Source organism: Nelumbo lutea, chromosome 2 (genome assembly GCF_056320005.1).
Source record: "Nelumbo lutea isolate HS-2025 chromosome 2, American lotus-T2T, whole genome shotgun sequence".
Lineage (NCBI taxonomy): Eukaryota > Viridiplantae > Streptophyta > Magnoliopsida > Proteales > Nelumbonaceae > Nelumbo > Nelumbo lutea.
Window position 1 is genome coordinate 112,303,223 of NC_142685.1, and position 20,378 is coordinate 112,323,600.

Sequence of the window (20,378 nt, forward strand, 5' to 3'; positions counted from 1 at the left end):
ATGGCCCGTTCTAATGAACAAAAATAAAAGACTGCCAAAACTGTTGAATGGGTTGAATAGGTCAATAGTTCGACCACTTGGGTCAGCGAATTGCTGACCAGTTCAACAGTTTTTGGGCAGGGATCAGGTTTGGGGTAAAATAGAACTGATTGTCTAGATGGTTCTAGTGCCAAACGGTCTGACCAACCAGGTCAACGGCGATTCAAAAACATTTTTTCTAAGGGGATTCCAAACAAGCACATTTGGTATTGGGATATGTTTCCCACAACTGATTTCAGTAGGGTGATTCCCCCCCCCCCCTAAGGATAGAGTATTGCTTTTCCAACCTTCTAATAATTCTTTGAAATTATTATTTGTAACCCTCTTGTTTACAAGAGGAGCTCCTAAGTATTTATCCTCTTTGTTAGTTCGTGGAGGAGTATTCTGTCCGACAGCCTGTTTGATCTTGGCTTATATTCAAGAAGTTTACTGATGAACAAGTTGGCCCTTTGATTAGTAGCTACTCATAGAGCTCAGGTTCAGTGTCCCATATTGTCCAATTAATGGGGCATTGGATTGATTCTACTCAGTACACCTTGGACTCGTCTCTGCAAATGTGAAGCTCCATTGACTGCAAAATGGGTTGGGCATCATTACCTCAATTTAATTTTTGAATATCCACTCAAAGCCAATTCTCTATTTCTCACTGGTTTTTCCAAATGATCAAGCACTAGTTACCCTAGAATTGCAAATGCAAGGGACAGTTGGATCATTGTCTTCATGCGTCTACTGATTGTCCCATCACTTCTTTAAACAGAGTATTTGAAAGTGATAACAGCATTTGTAGTTTAGTAAGATCCAAGAAAAAAAACAAAAGAAGGAACCGTCCCCAATTCAATTCAAGGGCTTTGATTCCTGATGGAAAATTTCATGTCATATGGGTAGTTTAACAACATGATTGAACTTGCAGCAATGATCTGTCCCTCTAATGGGTAGGTGAAACGGTGGATGGTTTAATTTCAAACACGTCCAGAGCGACAACGCAGAGTGAGATGGACCAGACAACTAGGAATTGACCTAACCTCGTCCCCCTGCAGCCTGCAACTGCAACAGTTGACGCCCTTGACAAAGAACAAACTGGAGCATTGACATCACATCCGTAATCTTTCCTCTCAGTCTAGAAAATAGGTGGATAACTTTTTGAAATTTCAAGCATTTAACACAGACTCACATTCTTTCTTTCACTCAATCTCTCTTGGGTAGTTCAGACACGAGAGATACAGGTAACAGCTACTTATTTAAGAAGCTCACCACTGAACTGATCTTTCCATCCAATCCAATTAAGTGGGCAGTATTTCCCGACGCCATTACCCAGGAGAAAGGTGCTCTTCTGGACCATGAACATTGATGTTACTGATCATTACCAATGCCCCAGCCCCCCAACCAAAAAAAGAAGAATGGAAATCTGCAACTGCAATGAGGCAGAACAGAATAGCTTAGCTTAGATTAGGCATGATCACATGGGTGGAGAAAGTGATTATTAAAACCAGAACAAGTCCAAACTCTGTAAGTATTCCTTCTTTCAGGTTCCACCTTCCACGAAAAGACTAAAAATAATGACAGTGGACCTTGACACAAACTAATCTTACGTAGTGAATGAACAAGTAATCCCTCTTACATAAGAAGATATAAATGTGGGACAGAACTCAAATGGGTGTCACCTTGAACTATTGGTAAGGAATCAAAGTAATAACAGAGATGAATCAAAAGCAATCACGAGTTGCCAGAAAAGAAAGGTCCTGAATGGGATCTAATCACCCTAGAAACACGACAAGAATTCCTTTCCTTCGATTGGACGAATCATTCACAGCTTCATAGGACCATAAATATCGAGTCTAATATTAGCGAAATAATTATGGCTCTCATTTCATGATTCAGCCTCACAGCAAAACAGATAATGGATGTATTTCATTTGGTTAGTCACAGTAGAAGGACCACCATTTGGACGGGTTGGATTGATGGGTGTCATCCATTTTTCCTTAACATAAAGCAGAAACCTACCATTGCAGAGGTAGATTTATCCTCTTCACAGGTGAAAAGAGTGTAAAGGGTCTACTTTTTAAGCTTTAAGTCCCAACAGCCAACACAATTTATACCAGCTCCATCATCACCCTCATCCCATCTCTCTCTCTCTCTCTCTCTCTCTAGGTCTCTCTCTGGACTGTTGCGGAGAGAATGGCCTCAATGGGTTCATACTTCGCTTCTCTGCAACTCTCATTCATGTTAGTGTTGATGGTTGGTTCAGTAAGGTCAGATATAGCTCAAGATAAAAATGAGTGCGAGAATCAATTGATTGGTCTGTCTACTTGCCTACCATATGTGGGTGGACAAGCCAAGGCACCAACTCTGGACTGTTGCAGTGGACTCAAAGAAGTTGTAGACAAGAGCAAGAAGTGTCTCTGCATCCTCATCAAAGATAGAAATGATCCAGACCTCGGCATAAAGGTCAATGTAACTCTTGCCTTGAGCCTACCTACTGCTTGCCACACTTCTGCAAATGTTTCAGACTGTCCGGGTACGTATATGCCCACATACAATTTACACCCACATATGTATTAAATGAACTCACCGGTAGGAATCATGGTGCATGTATATATATATCACAAATTTGATGCTGTTCATTCCCTTTGTGGCCATGGATCCAGCTCTTCTGCACTTGGCTCCTAATTCACCAGATGCCCAAGTTTTCGAGCAGTTCGGCAAAGGGGTTAATAGCACAGTTTCCGATGGTAATATAATTTCTTCATTTTGTTAATCTTCTCCTGCCTTCTCTGCTTTAGTTTTTGTTAATCTGTTCAACTTGGTTTTACTTTTAGTTTTTCTTTTCTAATGGTTTTCTTTGATTTTCAGACAAGGGGAATTCCTTGAGCTCTACTGGCACAGAAGCAGGTGCAAAACAGACGAGCAATGGTGGGAAAGGAAAGAGGCGGATGGTAGTGGAGATTGTTAGTGGGATTTCCATATGGTGCCTGTCTTCACTGTTCATTGTTGGTGTTTAGACATTAGAGACGTTGATGCTTTATTCAAATTCAGTCATGGAATCCTACTCTACTTCACATTTTCTTGTCACTGATTACTTAGGGGTGATAATAGATGATCTCTCTCTCTCTCTCTCTCTCTCTCTCTCTCTCTCCTATGTGTTCTTTTTAATAAATTACATTCATCAATCACATGACTCAGCTTTGCCTTTCTGAATCTAGTAACCGAATTTTTAATCAGTAGTTAGAATAGGGAATTGTAATGCAAAATGCTCTAGAATATGCACTTCTTGAATTAGACTCCACTTCTACCAGCTCACAACCTAGGGCTAAAGCTGCTTTCATATCTGCAACTAATATTTTAAAAGCTGACCTAGAACCGGAATTGCTTTGGCCACTGATTTCTGGATCAACAGTTCATCCATCTGGTCCAAATGGATCGACCTATTGCAATTAAAAAAAAAAGAGTAAATAAAAACAGTCAAAAAATGTTGTCCAGGTTAAATGGATCAATGATTCAACTGCTTGGGTCAGTTGATGGCTGATCAAGTCAATGGTTTTAGGCAAATAAATAGTTTAGGAGTGAACTGGAACCAGTTGTCTAATCGATTTTTGAGTTGAATGGTCACCATCTGGGTCGACGATGGTTCTAAAACCATGGGCAAAACATAATGTATCATCCAGAGTTCAAAAGAGCCTTGTATCATCAGTTCTCCATCCTCAAGAGGCGCAGAAAAAATGGGAAATGGGATGCTTATACCTTGTAGTGATGGAGTCTATAGATGTGAAATACTCTAAAACCACAATACCATTTATCCTTGCATAGTCAGTTGATGATTTTCCTTTGTTTTAATGATTCGGGTTAAAATAACGGTCATGTTTGGTATCAATGCAGTTTCTTCAAGCAACAGCAATGCATTGGAGTTTGATAAAATATTCTGGGTTCTCTGCACATTTTTTAACGCTATTTGAAATAGGCTTCGCTCAGGGCAAGTTTGTGCTCACACTGTCCCAACAGCCTCTTGCAACTTTGCATTGGGAATGTCTCCCCATAAAATAAAGCATATAAGTAGGGAGATATTCCCAATGCAAGGCTGTAAAGGCTGCCTGAACAGGCATTGCCCCGACGTAAGCCAAACTCATGCTATTTGGTGTCAAATAGACACCATTATGCGTCACATTGTCAAAAAGGAAACACGCTTTTTCCATTACAAAAAACATCATTTTAACGTTTTCTCAAAAAGTTGCTTGCTCACAATTCAAAATAACCGTCCGAAAACATTCTTAAAATGCTTAACCAAATAAGAAAAAAGTAAAGGAAAAAAAATGGAGAATGATGATTCAGCCCAGGGTCTTTCTAGGCCCAAAATACAGTTCGGATAGGTGCCAGTTCGGAATTGATGCCAATTCACGGGTGGGCATTGGTGGGGGGTATTTGACATTTTAATGTTTATAAGTCTACAGTGGAATTCAGAAATCTACAGTGGGTCTGTCCGTACTTTTCCAGAAAAAAAAAAAAAAAACACTTATATGGCATTGATCTGGATGAATGCATTAGAGAAAGGGCATCGATGCCACACATGAAAAAAGGGAAAGAGAGACCTGGAGAGCGTCGGTGCCAAATTCAACGGTGCCACTTCAATGATTCAAATGGTTGAGATCACATGATTCAACCGTTGGAATTGCAATGATTCAAATGGTTGAGATCACATGATTCACCGACGCTATCCGACTTCAGATATCGAATCCGAAGTCGATTTCATGAACAGATATTGCCCAAGAACCCATAAAGAAACAAAGGAATGAGAAATCTTCTTGGCGTCGACAATGGCTCCTAGTTCTGGTTTCTCCCTTGGGATGCCTGACAAGAGGTAAGCGGAAAAGATCTCAGAAACAGATTTCAAAATCATTAGGAGTTCAACTTGTTTAGTCGCTGACGATGTAAAGCATCTAAAATTAAAACCTTCCTGACACCCAGTTGCCTGTGCTAATTCCATCTTTACATGAAATTGCAAAAATGAACTCAACAACTAGTCCCAGAAGCAGGCGGTAGTTGATGAATCGGGATTCGCTCCTCACAGTGCACCTCACAGCGCATCTGACCATGTATTGGGAACATCTCTCCATGAATAACAACACACAAGTTTGGGAGATGTTCACAGTGTGCAGCTGAGACGTATTGTGATGTATGAAGAGCACTCTTGAGGAGCAGATCCAGACTGTAACTGATGCCTTTAGGCAGCCAGTGATACCCATCTAGTGTTATAGTGACTGCATACCAAAGTAACACAAGCTTAATCAGTTAAGTGCCACTTCATAGGTAAATCTTCGAAAAGAGAGTCCAGTTTCCAGTTTTCCACTTTTGGTTGAATGTTTCAGCACACATTCTCCATCTGGCTAGTTGCAGATTCAAGTTTGTGAGGTGAGAAGGTGAGCTGCACCAGCTTCAACAGTGTGGCACTTGTTTAAGTGCATCATCCCATCTATAACAGCATGCGGAAGGCATAGTGCAATGGTCTGGGAACCGGGACTAAATCACTTGAACCATCAGAAACCATGAAAATTTTCAGTCAGTAAATGCAGCTCCTCGTTCCTGACCACATGAAAGAAACTTTGATCCATTTTGGGACCATCCAAAAGAGAAAGTTAGAATCAAAGGAAAAAAAGATGGACACCCAGCACTAAACTGTAATAGACCCATGACTGCACCCCAACTGATCTGAACTTGATAGAGAGGAGGAACACTAGATGCTACCACAGAAGAATTTGAAGTTTGAAGTTTGAAGTTTGACCAGACATAGGAGCAGCACATTCCAGTAAAACATGAAGTTCTTACTCCTTTTTTTATCAGATTTTGAAGTCAACTCTTTCGAATTTACAAGATTGGATAAAATATTAGCTATAACAGAAAAATCCATCTCAGAAGACCTAGCATAGCAAAAATAAAATATTTTCGGGGCTCTAGCAGAAATTTTCAGATGAGTCATGTCCCCAAAATTATCAATTGGCTTGTTTAACCATCCAAACAAGAGCAAACAATTGACATGGCTTCAACAATCTAGAAATCAACTGCTGAAAGGGATTACAGAGTCTTAGAAGTCAACATGGATTGAATGACCCGGAGATCATTGGCAGATTACAACCATAATATTGTACTGAATGACTCGGAGATCATTGGCAGGCTACATCCATAATATTGTACTGAACACCTTTGCTGTGTCAAACTGTCAGTAATGGAAATGGCATTTCCCCATGTTTAAGCAAGTACCTTGCTAATGTATGTCAAGCAATAGAAGCTGGATAGACGCTTCATTGAGTGTGATAGTCATGTTGGTGCAAAATGTTTATTGAAGTGCTTCCACGGACCAAATAATTAGCTATGCACTTTGAAGCACCTCAGATGTGGGAACAATTGTAGCAATTCATCATGGCTCCGTCTCTGAAGAGTAAGACAAATATTTTGGAGTTAGATTGCTAAAAAAAATAAAACACTATACGAACCAAAGAAATTCATATATGCTTTATACAGAACATAGCAACAAACCTTAATGCCAATACATCCATTAACATCAAGGGTTGCTAGTGTATTCGAGCAGAACCTTGACAGGACCTCCAGGCACCTATCTGTCACTCCAACGATTCCAAACAAGCTGTGTTGAATCATTCCAATAGATCAGTTATGCAAATGATCAAGAAAAGAATGTGGTATCCAATAAACTAAACTTTTAGTAGTATCCTGGGCGTTTCTTTGCAGTGGTGCAGTATGAGGCACAATGTTAACTGCTCAATTAAACATCAATCTGAACTGTACCACATGCTTGCCAATCTGAAGGGCTACCATTTGCACATCCTAAAAATCTAAAAATTACATCATCCTAACTATACAATCCACCACTGTTAGCTGGGCACCTGAAACTTATGGATCAAGTGTGCCAATATTTGGTAAGGAAGTTCTTGTAACATGCTGATGATTTTTCCAAACAAAAGGGGGAAATGAAAAGAAAAGAAAAAAAAAAAAAAACAGAACATTAGCATGTAAAAATCTTAGATAAGGTGCTGTAGGATGAGAAAATCAAATAAGGCGCCAAAACTTTGGCTTTCCAGGTTTTCTTTAAATTTAGTATTTTTAACCATATATTTAAATTATTTGTTTAGTTTAATATTTACCTGTAGCTGAATCTCTTTTCCATTACAACAAAGTAGGTTGCTGCACATGAAGTATTTACTAACATGGCCTTGTTTTTGTTCATTTGTTTTCTATTTTATCCTTTATCTTGTTTTATCTCTTTATCCTTTTTTATCAATAATGGAAAATTTTATTAAAACAGTGAAGCTTTAATTACAACAGAGGGGGAGATAAACTGTCTTAGCTCCCCCAACAGCATAAAAAAGAAACAGATTTAGAAATGAGCCCGAAAAAAGGAACCCCTATTCACCCCTTGCTTGGCTAGCCCATCAGCAAGTGAATTAGCAGTTCTCTTTACCCAACTGTATTTAACCTCAATGTCCCTAGTCAGCCACTTAAGTTTTTCTCTTCATTGCTGTAATTCCATATACCCAAGCTGCCCTTCCAAAGACATCTCACCACCACCTCCAAGACACCCTCTGTAGAGAACACTGATGTGGGCCCCACAGCTACGGTCCCACTGTGTTCATAGGGTAGAAGGTGTTCTAGTCTTCCTAGGGTTAGCTATTGGTCATTTAGTTGTTTCAGTTGTTATTTATTTCAGTCTTATTTTGCTCTATTTGTTATGTAAAGACTAAGGGCAGATCTGCCCTTTCCATGTAATGAGCATAACCTATAAATATTAATTAAAGTGGCGGCGGCAGAACATTAAGCTACTGCTCCTCCTTTTCAACTCTTGTGTTCTACTGCTTCTCCTCCCTCTTCCTCCTCTTTTCTCTTTACCTTTCTTCTTATTTTCGAACCTGAAATCCATTAGGGTTCAAGACTGATAACAGTCCTGAACTTCTACTTGGTATCAGAGCAAGGGTTTCTCATGTGAGTCTAGTCCAGCCGACCACATGAGAACCATTTAAGGCTGGAAGCTGAGACAGTAGAGTTCGTTGACTGGTTCTTGGAGATCTCCAGAGGATTAGCAGCTGTTTGAAGAATTGCCACAGTTGCAGCGAGTTGGTGATCGGGAAGAATCAGAGAAGGCTAGGGTTCGGGTAACCTTGGAAGGCAGCGAACAACATCCTATTGTAAGTTTTTTATTTTCTGAGAGAAGTACTATCAGAGAAGATAGGTTGGACCTATCTAGCATGGGCGGCCAAACCACTCTAGGGTTTTATCTTTCTATTCTCTAGGGTTTTGCTTTAATCCTGCGGCAAACCCTAGTACTGGACTGAACCTTGTGATCTAATACTGCGGCAAACCCTAATAGTTCTCTCCTCAACATTAATCAGTTTTAGGGTTTCATATTAACCCTACTACAAACCTTATCCGTACGGTACTGTCTAGAGTGTACGGCTGAGAATTTGCTTTTAGGACTGATTAAAACCCCAATTCAGCTTCAACATATCAGATTGTTCTTCAAACTGTTTTTCAGTTTTCTTTTGGGGTTTCGAGCTCTTCTAAGGGGGTGAAAACAGTTCGGACTATTGTTGTTGTGTGTGGTTATTGATTTCAGATCAGTTTTATACCTGTTTCATGCACATCTACTGTGAGTACAGATTGGTTCTATACTGATTTTGTGATTGTGGTTGATAGTCCAAGTGCTGTTTTGACTGTAGCAACCCTAATTTTGAGACTTCTGGTTCTTGACCGAAATGGAGTTTAAGAATCAGGCAGAAGTCAGTTTTGGGAACAGCAGTTATGGTGGTGGTTCTGAGACAGGTTTTCAGATTACAACCGTAAGGTTTGATGGATCAAACTATTTGGAATGGGCCCAATCAGCCATGATGGCTATTGGGGGAAGGGGCAAAGTAGGGTATCTCTTGGGAAATGTGGCAGAACCTTCCAAGGGAGACCCTATGTATACCAAGTGAGTCCAAGAAAACTACTTGATTATGACATGGCTGTGTAACTCTATGCAGCCTCATATCAGCCGAAATTACTTTTGGGCAAAGACAGCCAAGAAGATATGGGATGTGATGAAAGAAACTTACTCCCAACCCCTTAATGTTGCCAGAGCATATGAATTGAAATGTGAGGTGAATACCCTTAAATAAGGAGAGAAACCGGTGTTGGTCTACTTCTCTACCTTGAAGTCCCTGTGGCATGAGATTGATCACTTAGAGACTCTTGAGTGGGAGAGTCCCAAAGATGCTCAGACCTATAGAAAGCACATCGAGACAAACAGAGTGTTTAAGTTTCTGGCAGGACTGAATTCAGAATATGATATTGTGAGGCAGCAGATTTTGACCAGAGAAAGTGTGACCCTCTCTCAGGCATACTCCTTAGTGCACAGTGAAGAGACCAGGAGGAAAGTCATGATGCAATCTCAGCCGCTTACACCTGCCTTGGTAGTTGTCAAACCCAAAACAGGGGGTGATTCAGAGAGGAACAGAAAGAAGGAAGATAATTGGGATGTGGTGTGTGAGCATTGCAAGAAACCTAAACACACAAAAGAAACATGTTGGAAGCTGCATCCACATTTGGTCCCGACAAAGTTGAGAAATAAAAAGGGTAATGCTCATGTGGCTATGACTACTGATTCAGCATCCTCATCTGGCACAAGAGGCACACCATTAGAGACCTTAGCTGCAGTTTGGGCTGCTCTAATACAGTTGGAAAAGGAAGTTGGCAGTTCGGCTCAGTCACCGCAGTCATCATCAGCCCCTGCCACATCGGCCTTTGTACACTCAGGTACTCGAGCCTCAGCCTACCATGCCTCCGCTCCAGGTACTATTGAACCCTGTTGGGTAATAGATTCAGGTGCATTTGACCATATGACTAGCTTGCCCTCTTTGTTTACTACTTATCACTTATCTTCTGGTAGGGATAAAGTATCTATAGCTGATGGCTCTCTTATCCCTATTTCTGGCAAGGGTGACATCAAACTATCGGATACTATCTCCTTGTCTTATGTCTTGCATGTTCCTAAACTTGATACTAACCTCCTTTCGGTTAGTAGTATTACCAAACATATGAACTGCTCAGTAACTTCCTTCCCTGATCGATGTGTTTTTCAGGACCTAGAGACGAAGAAGGTGATTGGGACTGGCTGTGAGACGAATGGGATCTATCTACTCGGGGAGAGTTCTCGTCGAGAAGAGTCAGTGGATAAGAAGTTACTTGTTTCTCAGGTTGTGAGTCCGGTTATGCTTTGGCATAACCGATTGGGTCATTTGTCTTTTCGGTCCTTAAAGAGTCTATTTCCTACTTTGTTTGAGTCTGTTGAGTCATCTCCGTTGAAATGTGAAAGTTGTGAGTTTGCTAAACATTGTAGAAACTCCTATTCATTGAGTAATAAAAGGAGTAATAGTTCTTTTGATATTGTGCACACTGATTTTTGGGGGCCATATCACATTCCTTCTATGGGTGGGTACAGATATTTTTTGTTATTTGTTGATGACCACACCCCGTTTTCTTGGGTTTATCTTATGCGTTCACGAGATGAGGTGCCTGCCCTGACCTAAAACTTCCACCAAATGATCCTAACCCAGTTTGATGTCAGGATCAAAGTTCTTAGATCTAATAAAGCAAATGAATACTTTGCTAAGCCATTGGCATCGTACCTCCTTAATCATGGGGTTATCCACCAGAGTACTTGCCCTCATACACCTTAGCAGAATGGGGTTGCAGAAAGGAAGAATAGGCACATCTTGGAGGTGGTTAGAAGTATTATGTTTACCTCCAATGTCCCTATTCGCTTCTGGGGTGATGCTATCCTTACGGCGGTATATCTTATTAATCGGGTTCCTTCCCGGGTTCTTGATATGAAACCTCCTTTTTCCCTTCTATACCCCAATGAGGAGTTGTTTACTATTCCCCTCAGAACATTTGGTAGTACTTGTTTTGTTCAGCTTCTCGGTCTGAAGGGATGAGAGATCCATCCCATGGACGCCCAAAGATTGCGGAATAAGGGGCGAATTTCAAAAATTTTTCTCTCCCTTCAACTGGGAATCACATTCCCTATTTAGAAAATCATATTTTCAAGGATCAATCTTGAACCTTAAACTGAACCAGATCTGAACCAAAAGGAATGGGAGAGAATAATACCTGATACGGAGAAGTAATATCTCCCAACGAAGGTGTTCACGCCCAAGGAAGGATCCAAAGATTGCTCTCACTGAAGATGGCGCAGTGCAGGATGGAGCAGAATCAGCAGTGTTCTTCCCCAAGAACTCTGTCCTTCGCAAGAATCAGTAGAATGGTACGTGAGCACAGCTTCCTTCTCAATCCTTTCTCAAAGAACTGATGTCAAGATCCAATCTTGACTTCTCCCACAACTAGAGATCGAACTGGCAAACAGGGCGGCAAGAACAGGGAGGCGGCAAGAGAGTATTCGCAGGGTGCAGAATTCTCTCTTCTTGATTTCAGCACTAAAGAGGATCTGATATTTTTCTTCCCAAGGCTGCCGCCCCCTCCTTCTTTTTGTTAAATTAAAAGATCAGCTCCTAATCCCATTAGGAGGTGCTTATCCAAATCATATTTGGATCAGCCTTCTCTTCTAGTGATAAGGATAAATCCTTATCTTATCTGCAGATTAGATTAGCTTTATCTTAATCCCATTAGGAGGTTTCTAGATCTGAATCACATTCAGATCTGGACTCTCTGAGTGGATAGGATTAAGACCCTATCCTATCTGCTAATCCATCTCAGAATTCGCCCCTTTAATTAACTAAACAAATAGCCCAGTTCGAAATGGGCTTTAGGCCCATCAAGCTTATGTGCTCACTTAACCTTCCTAACTACTGCCCAGTTGGGCTTCCTTGTATGGCGTGGGACCCAAGCATTGATCTACACATCAGCCACATGGGTTCGGCCCAGCCTTTGTTACAAGGCCTGGTCGAATACACTATTAAAGACAGTGCACCCCCTGAAACCCATCAAATGGGCTCTATGGGCCCAACACTTACCCTAAGTGGTCCCTGGGCCAAACCACCTTGTAACACCCAGGGACTGGGCAGATGCAAGATTAACCCATCAGGTATTATCTTCAATGGTCTTACACTTAACCTCTCAGCCCTTAATGATCATACACTGCCCGACAAGAGAGGACCTCTCCCTCGACTGCAAGGAACAGTGTTGCACTCTCCACTTATATGGATCTCGGGAATTAAAACCTTTTTGCAAACATTTTAGAAACCATAATGTATATACTTTTATATCTCATATAAAATATACTTTGCAATTTCAACGGTTGAAATCGGCTGCCGGCAGTCTTGGTTTCCAACAGTGAGAGTGCATCCCCGATCATTACCTTTGTCCGACAAAGGGGCTAATCCTGTCACTATGATCACCCACTCAGATGAATTCTCGGATTGTCCCAACATACCCAGGTTTTGACCCCCGCTAAGGATCTCACTGATTAGTACATCAAAGACAGCCCGATCCGACACCTAGTGTAATATCATAATCGAGTCTAGGGGTCGGGTGTAACTTTCCAGTTTTGCCCATCAATCTCCAAGGTCCAAGGCAATACTGGAAATCTGGTCCAGTTCAAAGATTCAATTAATACCACACTGTATGTGCCTAGGGTCTCACCCCGGTAGCTGAGACAAGCCACCCCAACCGACTTGGTGGCACCACAGTGTCAACCTTGTCAGGATAGGTCTCCCCAGACCGACCCACTGGCTGTGAACATTCTAAACTAACATGAGTCTCAATAAGTGTCCAGTTTAAGGGTATTACACAGAAACATACCAAGGGAACATGAATCAAATATGCACTTTTATTCATTTACAATAAACTCATAAAGTACATCAATTTGATTGAAGCTAAGGGCATACAAAACTGTCTAACACGGTCCCCATCACTCCAAGTTCGAACCCAAGGCCTCCAAATGCATCTTTCTTGGTTATGCACAAACTCAAAAGGGTTATTGCTGCTATGATCCTGTCTCAGGGAAGAAGTTTGTATCCATGGATGTCAACTTTCTTTGAGGAGACACCCTACTATTCTCGGGTCTCTCCTCAGGGGGAGAGTGGTGAGCGTGGACATTTGGGTCCTTTTCTTCAGGGGGAGTGCAGTGAGGGCAGGGTTAATACTTTTGGGGCTGTTCCCTTACCTATTCCAGTGGGTGATGAGGGCTGCAGTAGCGAGGGTGGTCAGAGGGATCGGGAGTTGAGAGTCTATCACAAGCGATGCAGGCAGGTTGATCCCGATCATTAGCAGTCCCGGCTAGCTCCAACCTCTTCTGCAGCTCCAAGTCCAGATATTACAGTCCCAGGGCCCACAGAGACTCCTTCCATTGTTGCTATCTCACCCCCTGCAGATGCAGGCAGGTTGATCCCGATCATTAGCAGTCCTGGCCAGCTCCAACCTCTTCTGCAGCTCCAAGTCCAGATATTATAGTCCCAGGGTCCACAGAGACTCCTTCCATTGTTGCTATCTCACCCCCTGCAGATGACCTTGACCTTCCCATTGCCATCCGTAAAGGAAAACGACATTGCACCACATCTACATCCCACTGCATCTCCCAGTTTTTGTCCTATGATCGCCTATCTCCCTCTTACAGGTCCTATCTCACTTCCGTTGTTAATGTCCCTATTCCAAGAACAGTGCAAGAAGCCTTATCAGTCCTAGAGTGGAGAGGTGCAATGCAAGTTGAAATGGATGTCCTGTTGAAAAATAATACTTGGGAGCTAGTTGACTTGCCCAAAGGAAAGAAACCAGTTGGATGCAAATGGGTATTTACTGTGAAGCACAATGCGGATGGTTCCATTGAGAGGTACAAAGCTCAGCTAGTTGCAAAAGGGTTCACTCAGACTTATGGTATAGATTACTTGGAGACATTTGCCCCGGTAGCCAAGATGACCACCATTCGGGTTCTATTATCTCTTGCAGCAAGCCACACTTGGCCTTTGTACCAAATGGATGTTAAAAATGCCTTCTTGAATGGGGCTTGCAGGAAGAGGTTTACATGCAGTTGCCTCTTGGATTCTATGATACAGAGGCAGGTAAGAAGGTCTGCCGGTTCAATAAGGCATTGTATGGTTTGAAGCAGTCACCTAGAGCTTGGTTCGACAAATTCAGACTAGCCCTTGGGAAGTTCGGTTATGTACAGGCCCAGTCAAATCATACACTGTTCATCAAGAGGGTGGAGTCCTCACTGACACTACTTGCAGTATATGTTGATGATATTGTGGTGACAAGAAATGACAGCCATGAGATTGAGTCCCTCAAACAGCTCCTTCATCAAGAGTTTGAGGTGAAAGATCTGGGTACACTACGGTATTTTTTTGGGTATTGAGGTTGCTAGATCTAAACAGGGGATCTTTATCTCTCAGAGGAAATATGTTTTAGATCTGTTGGCTGAAACTGGAAAGCTAGGTGTCAAACCTGTAGATACACCCATTGAACAGAACCATAGGATTAGTGCAGAGAGTGGGAAGCTGCTTGAAGACAAAGTTATGTTCCAGCGGTTAGTGGGAAAGCTCCTATATCCATGCCTCACTCGGCCAGATATCAGTTATGCAGCTAGTGTTGTTACATGCATTCTACTAGAACCACGCACCTTCTAACAGCAGAAAGAATACTAGCATACTTGAAGAGATGCCCAGGTAGAGATATACTGTTCAAGAACAATGACCACATGAAGGTGGAAGTCTATACAGATGCCGATTGGGTTGGGAGTGTTGATGACAGAAGGTCCACCTCTGGATATTGTACTCTTGTGGGAGGTAACCTAGTCTCTTGGAGGAGTAAGAAACAAATTGTTGTCTCCCGATCTAGTGCTGAAGCTGAGTACAGGTCAATGGCTAACGGAGTGGCTGAAATTCTTTGGCTGAGATCACTACTTGAGGAGTTGGGTATTGAGTATGAGAAGCCCCTGGTGTTGTATTGTGATAATCAAGCGGCTATTAATATAGCACACAACCCGGTGCAACATGACAGAACTAAACATATTGAAGTTGATCGACACTTTGTACGAGAGAGGGTCTCATCACAAGAAGTGTGTCTCCCATACATCACCTCCAACATGCAGCTAGCAGATATCCTCACCAAAGTTGTACCACGAAAGAAGCTAGAAGCGGATCTATCCAAGTTGGGAATGATAAACATTCATTCCCAACTTGAGGGGGAGTATAGAGAACACTGATGTGGGCCCCACAACTACAGCCCCATTGTGTTTGTAGGGTAGGTGTTCTAGTCTTCCTAGGGTTAGCTATTGGTCATTTAGTTGTTTCAGTTGTTATTTATTTCAGTCTTATCTTGCTCTATTTGTTATGTAAAGACTAAGGGCAGATCTGTCCTTTCCATGCAATGAGCATAACCTATAAATATTAATTAAAGTGGTGGTGGCAGAACATTAAGCTATTGCTCCTCCTTTTCAACTCTTGTGTTCTACTGCTTCTCCCTCTTCCTCCTCTTTTCTCTTTACCTTTCTTCTTATTTCGAACCTGAAATCCATTAGGGTTCAAGACTGATAACAGTCCTGAACTTCTACTCCCTCAATAACTAGTCTTCTAATGTTCAACTCCCTTGCTCTTTGGGCACCTTCCAGGGTTGCAAGGATCTCAGCCCTAAGAGAGTCTCCTTCCCCAATAGGACCTGAGAATAGGCCTGTAAACGGTATCCGGAAATTCGAATTCGAATTCGAATTTTGACTTAAACGAATCGAATTTGAATGATTCAAATGGAATAAATGTTCAAATTTGAATATAATTTTTGTACCGACTATTTAATCGGACCGAATTCGAATATATATTGATTTGATTCGATAATATTCGAATTCGATAATAGATATTATAATATATAAATATATTATATTCTAATTTGACTAACTTGTAGTGCACCTTTTACACACGACCCAAAGCGTCACCTGTATCTACTTATTACAAAAGACATATAAAAGTTGCTCTTGATTCGTTTACCGAGATACCAAAAGCCTTTCAACTTTTTCATTTACCAAGACACCAAAAGCCTTCTTTTCTATATCTCTTCTCCCCTCTTTCTCCTCCCTCTCTGTCTCTTTCGTTCTCACACTCAGGATGAAAAAAGTTTAGAGAGAAAGTAAGGAGAACCAACTTCTATCAAAGACGAAAGGGCTTCTGAAGACTAAACTTCAACTTCTGTCGATTGGGGCCATTATCCAAGATTTCTTGCTCTTACTTTGTTCTCTCTCTCCTTCTCTATCTCCCGCTTCTTCTTTCTTTTGGATTATGTTTTTTTTTGTCTATTTTCTTTCTTGTTTTAGATTTTTTTAGGCTTTTTTTTTGCACTGTTAACAAGTGATGATTTTATTTTTTGAGTTTTTTTTTTGGTGTTGTTCACATGCAATGGTTGTTTCTCCTCTTTAGTTTGGTTTTTAGATTTATAGTTTTCTCTGCAAAATCGGTTATAATCGAATATTCAACATTTTAATCAAAATCGAATCTGGTTGGGATTTCTGAATACCCGACGGATTTCGAGTCGAATTCGAATCACTTATTATGTAATTGGAATCGAATTCGAACATGGCCTGATTCGATTTGAATTCGCTCCATTTACAGGCCTACCTAAGAACATGGCTAAGAAAAAGCCCCTCCTTATTCCTAAGAACTCCCCCAATACCAGACAGCCCTGGGTTCCTAAAGCTGCTGCCATCAAAGTTTAGTTTTATAAACCCAATGGGAGGAGGGGTCCAAGAGGGATTAGAAACCCTTTTGACCTTGGCAGAGTTAGCTATCTCCTTCCAATTCCTCAACAAGTCATCTAAGGAGAAGTCTGAAAATAAGTCCAAGGATTTCAGCCAGTGTACCTGATGCAGGAGCTGAAGAGTCAAAATTGGAATTTTATGATATTTTATGTATTTCTGTATTTTTTGACAGTAGGGGCATGTTTAAAATTTCAGTCATTGCATAAGTAGGATCAGAGCTATTGAGTTTTCTTTGAATTGAAATAGGATATGACAGGTTAGTTTGACTCCTAAGACTATTATGAGTCTAACAATTTGACTCCTAGGATTATTATGAGTTTAGAGTCCATAAATATGAATGGACGTTTTACACAAAGGTAATGAATTATATTGAGTTTTCTTCAGCTTATGCTAGCTATGGTGAGTGATTTCCATGCCCTAGAGTGATTCTAGGCACCCTGTGAGTGATTCTCGGTATTTTCTCTCTTCTTTCTCTCCCTATTTTCTCTTTTGTTCTTTCAAGAAGCCATTACAGCCATCAATAGCCATAAAACTCTGATCAAGAAGACCATTCAACATTCTCTAAGGACTAGAACTGAGCTGGTCCTACATCAGTTGGTATCAGAGCTAATGGTTTATTCACTATGTTCTCACAAAGTGACTGATTCTATAGGCCTAGGGTATCTTCTAGACAATCTTAAGGTCTAGAATCAATGGTGATTGGGTTTCTAAACCATATGAAGTGTCTTTGGTTGACTTATTTGAGAAGATGGTGGAAGAAAACAGATCTAATAATGTTGGCTACGGGAGTAAGGTTTTCAAACATGTCAGAAGACAAAGGGAAATACCATATTTCAAAGGAGATGTTGATCCGCAAGCATTCTTTGATTGGGTTGCTGAACTAGAAGAATATTTTGATTGGCATGATATGCTTGACAAACAAAGGATTAGATTTGCACGCATGAAGCTGATGAGTCATGCTAAAGTATGGTGGAGAACTCTTGAGCAACGACTAGAAAATAGAGGCAATGATCCAATTAGTACATGGGCAGAGATGAAGAGGTGTTTGCAAGAAAAGTACATCCCACTAGACTTCCATGATGATCTATATATAGAGTTGACTAATTTCGAGCAAAAGAAGCAGCAACAGGTTATGACAAAGAACTTGAAGACTGAGGAAATAGTTGGTTAGCCATGAGTGTGGGGTTCCATACCCACACTCAGGCTCTAGTGTGTGTGGTTTCATACCCACACCTAGTTGTTTCTAATTTCTTTTTAGTAGTTTCTAATATTCGTTATTAGAAGTTTCTAATTTCTGTTAAGTTGGGCAGGTTGGCCTTATTGTTTCTAATTTTTGTTTATTTCCTATTCTTGTAAGGATCCTAAAAGCTATAAATAAAGAAGTGTATGGGGCGGCAGATCATTCACCACCGAACCCCTTCTTTCTTTTCTCCTCTCTCTCTCTCTCTCTCTCTCTCTCTCTCTCTCTCTCTCTCTTCTTCTCTTCAAACCTGTAATACAGTAAACAGTTCTTCTTCTTCTTTCAAGTTGGTACCAGAGCCTTAGATCTAGGGTTTCTCATGTGGATTTAATTCAGCTGACCACATGAGAATTGTTTAGGGCTGAAAGTTCAGAAAGATCCTTATTTTGGCTGATTCTTGGAGGTTGCAAGAAGGCTTTAGCAGCTGTCCTAAGATTGGAGAGAGCTTATTGTAATCAGGAAGAATCAGGCAGGAATTGAGTGATCAAGATTGGAGGTGCCAATCAACTTTTTCTTGGTTCTTTGATCAATGGTGCTGATAGTAATCGATTGAAGTTTGAAGACTGAAGGTAGCAATCAGTTTTCTGGCCTTTTTTCTTCATAAAGTTGGCTGTTATCAGCCTTGAAATACAGCTTTTTCTTGTCACAGTAGTTTAAAGCCTCTTCTTAACTTAGAATGGAGTACAAGAATCAAGGGGAATGTGCTTTTGGGATTGGTGGTTCAGGTAACATGACAGAAAACACCTTTCAGATTACAACTGTTAAATTTGATGAATCAAACTACTTGGAATGGGCCCAATCAGCCATGATGGCTATTGGGGGTAGAGGAAAATTGAACTTCTTGCTAGGGGATGTGAAGGAACCCTCCAAGGAGGACCCTACTTATGCTAGGTGGGTCCAAGAGAATTTTTTGGTGATGACATGGCTGTGCAACTCTATGCAGCCAAACATCAGCCAAAACTACTTGTGGGCCAAAACAGCTAAGGAAATATGGAACGTTATGAAGGAAACCTACTCTCAACCTCTTAATGTTGCTAGGGCTTATGAGCTAAAATGTGAGGTTAAAACTCTGAGACAAGGAGAAAAGCAGGTCTCTGTTTACTTTTCAACCTTAAAATCCCTGTGACATGAAATTGGCCATCTTGAAACAATCGAGTGGGAGAGTTAGAAAGATGCACAAACATATAGAAAGCAGGTTGAAACTAACAGAGGTTTTGAGTTCCTAGCTGGTCTGAACTCTGAATATGACATTGTGAGACAACAGTTGTTGACAAGAGATGATCTGACTTTATCACAAGTCTAATCCCTAGTGCATAGTGAATAAACTAGGAGAACGGTTATGTTGCAGCAACAGCCCTCCGAATCAGCCTTGTAGTAGTTAGACCTAAATCTGGGGGGATAAGGAGAAGAAGGAAGCTAAGAAGGACTTAGTATGTGAACACTGCAAGAAACCTAAACATATTAAGGACACCTGTTGGAAGTTGCACCATCATCTAGTTCCAACAAAGCTCTAAAATAAGAAAGGGAATGCTAACATGGCTGTCAACACTGGTAGTACAACTTCATCAGGCACAAGATGCACTCCTCTAGATACCCTAGCTGCAGTCCGCGTTGCTTTAACTCAACTAGAAAATGAATTTAATAATTCAGCTCAGCCTACATCAGCTCAACAGCCTACTTCAGCCCTTGCTCATACAGGTACAAGAGCTACTGCTTGTCATGCTTCTGTTCCAGGTAATACTAGACCTTCCTGGGTAATAGATTCAGGTGGGAGAGACAGTTTCTATTGTTGATGGCTCTCTTATACCAATTTCTGGCAAGGAAGACATCAGATTATCAGATACCATCACCCTATCCTCAGTTTTGCATGTTCCCAAGCTTATTGCTAACTTACTTTCAGTTAGTAGTACTACTAAAAATCAAAACTGTTCGGTAACTTTTTTCCCTGATCGGTGTATTTTTCAGGATCTGAAAACGAAGAAGGTGATTGGGATTGTCCATGAGATGAATGGAGTCTACCTCCTGGAACATTCACAGGGGGAGCAGAGTGAAGCAGGGAAATTGTTTGTTTCTCAGTCTTGTAGTAAGATTATGCTTTGGCACAACCACTTAGGTCATTTATCTTTTGGGTCTTTAAAGAGTCTTTTTCCAAACTTGTTTGAGTCAGTAGAAGTGTCTAGGTTAAAATGTGAAAGTTGTGAACTTGCAAAACATAGTAGATCATCTTATCCTTTAAGTAATAAAAGAAGCAACCTTCCTTTTGAGATCGTGCATACCGATGTTTGGGGGCCCTACCATACTCCCACCATGGGGGGGTACAGAAATTTATTATTATGTGTTGATGACTATACCCGTTTTTCATGGGCCCAC

The 20,378-nt window shown here is 41.1% G+C and overlaps 2 protein-coding genes across 4 annotated transcripts in view; one reads left to right on the forward strand and one right to left on the reverse strand.

Annotated features, from left to right (window-relative positions):
• The first annotated feature begins 1,894 nt into the window (after positions 1-1,894).
• On the forward strand, positions 1,895-3,206 carry LOC148872853 (non-specific lipid transfer protein GPI-anchored 14-like). The gene is made up of 3 exons (XM_088969389.1): positions 1,895-2,554; positions 2,685-2,768; positions 2,890-3,206. Exons 1-3 carry the CDS (start codon positions 2,215-2,217, stop codon positions 3,036-3,038), a joined length of 573 nt encoding a protein of 190 aa, XP_088825515.1. The 5' UTR covers positions 1,895-2,214; the 3' UTR covers positions 3,039-3,206.
• Positions 3,207-5,834: 2,628 nt separating this feature from the next.
• LOC148872854 (RNI-like superfamily protein) overlaps positions 5,835-20,378 on the reverse strand; it is a 50,861-nt gene continuing 36,317 nt past the window's right edge. For all 3 annotated transcript variants that reach the window (XM_088969391.1, XM_088969392.1, XM_088969390.1), the window contains 2 exons: positions 6,562-6,667; positions 5,835-6,456 (listed from right to left, as the gene is read on the reverse strand). In XM_088969391.1, the coding sequence (XP_088825517.1) occupies positions 6,391-6,456; positions 6,562-6,667 (172 nt within the window). In that variant the 3' untranslated portion in view covers positions 5,835-6,390. The remainder of the gene's footprint in view (positions 6,457-6,561; positions 6,668-20,378) is intronic.

Coding starts and splice junctions, on each gene's coding strand:
- LOC148872853 (XM_088969389.1), top strand. CDS start 2,215: ATGGCCTCAATGGGTTCATACTTCGCTTCTCTGCAACTCTCATTCATG. Junction 2,555..2,684: donor AAATGTTTCAGACTGTCCGG/GTACGTATATGC, acceptor CCATGGATCCAG/CTCTTCTGCACTTGGCTCCT. Junction 2,769..2,889: donor TAATAGCACAGTTTCCGATG/GTAATATAATTT, acceptor TTTGATTTTCAG/ACAAGGGGAATTCCTTGAGC.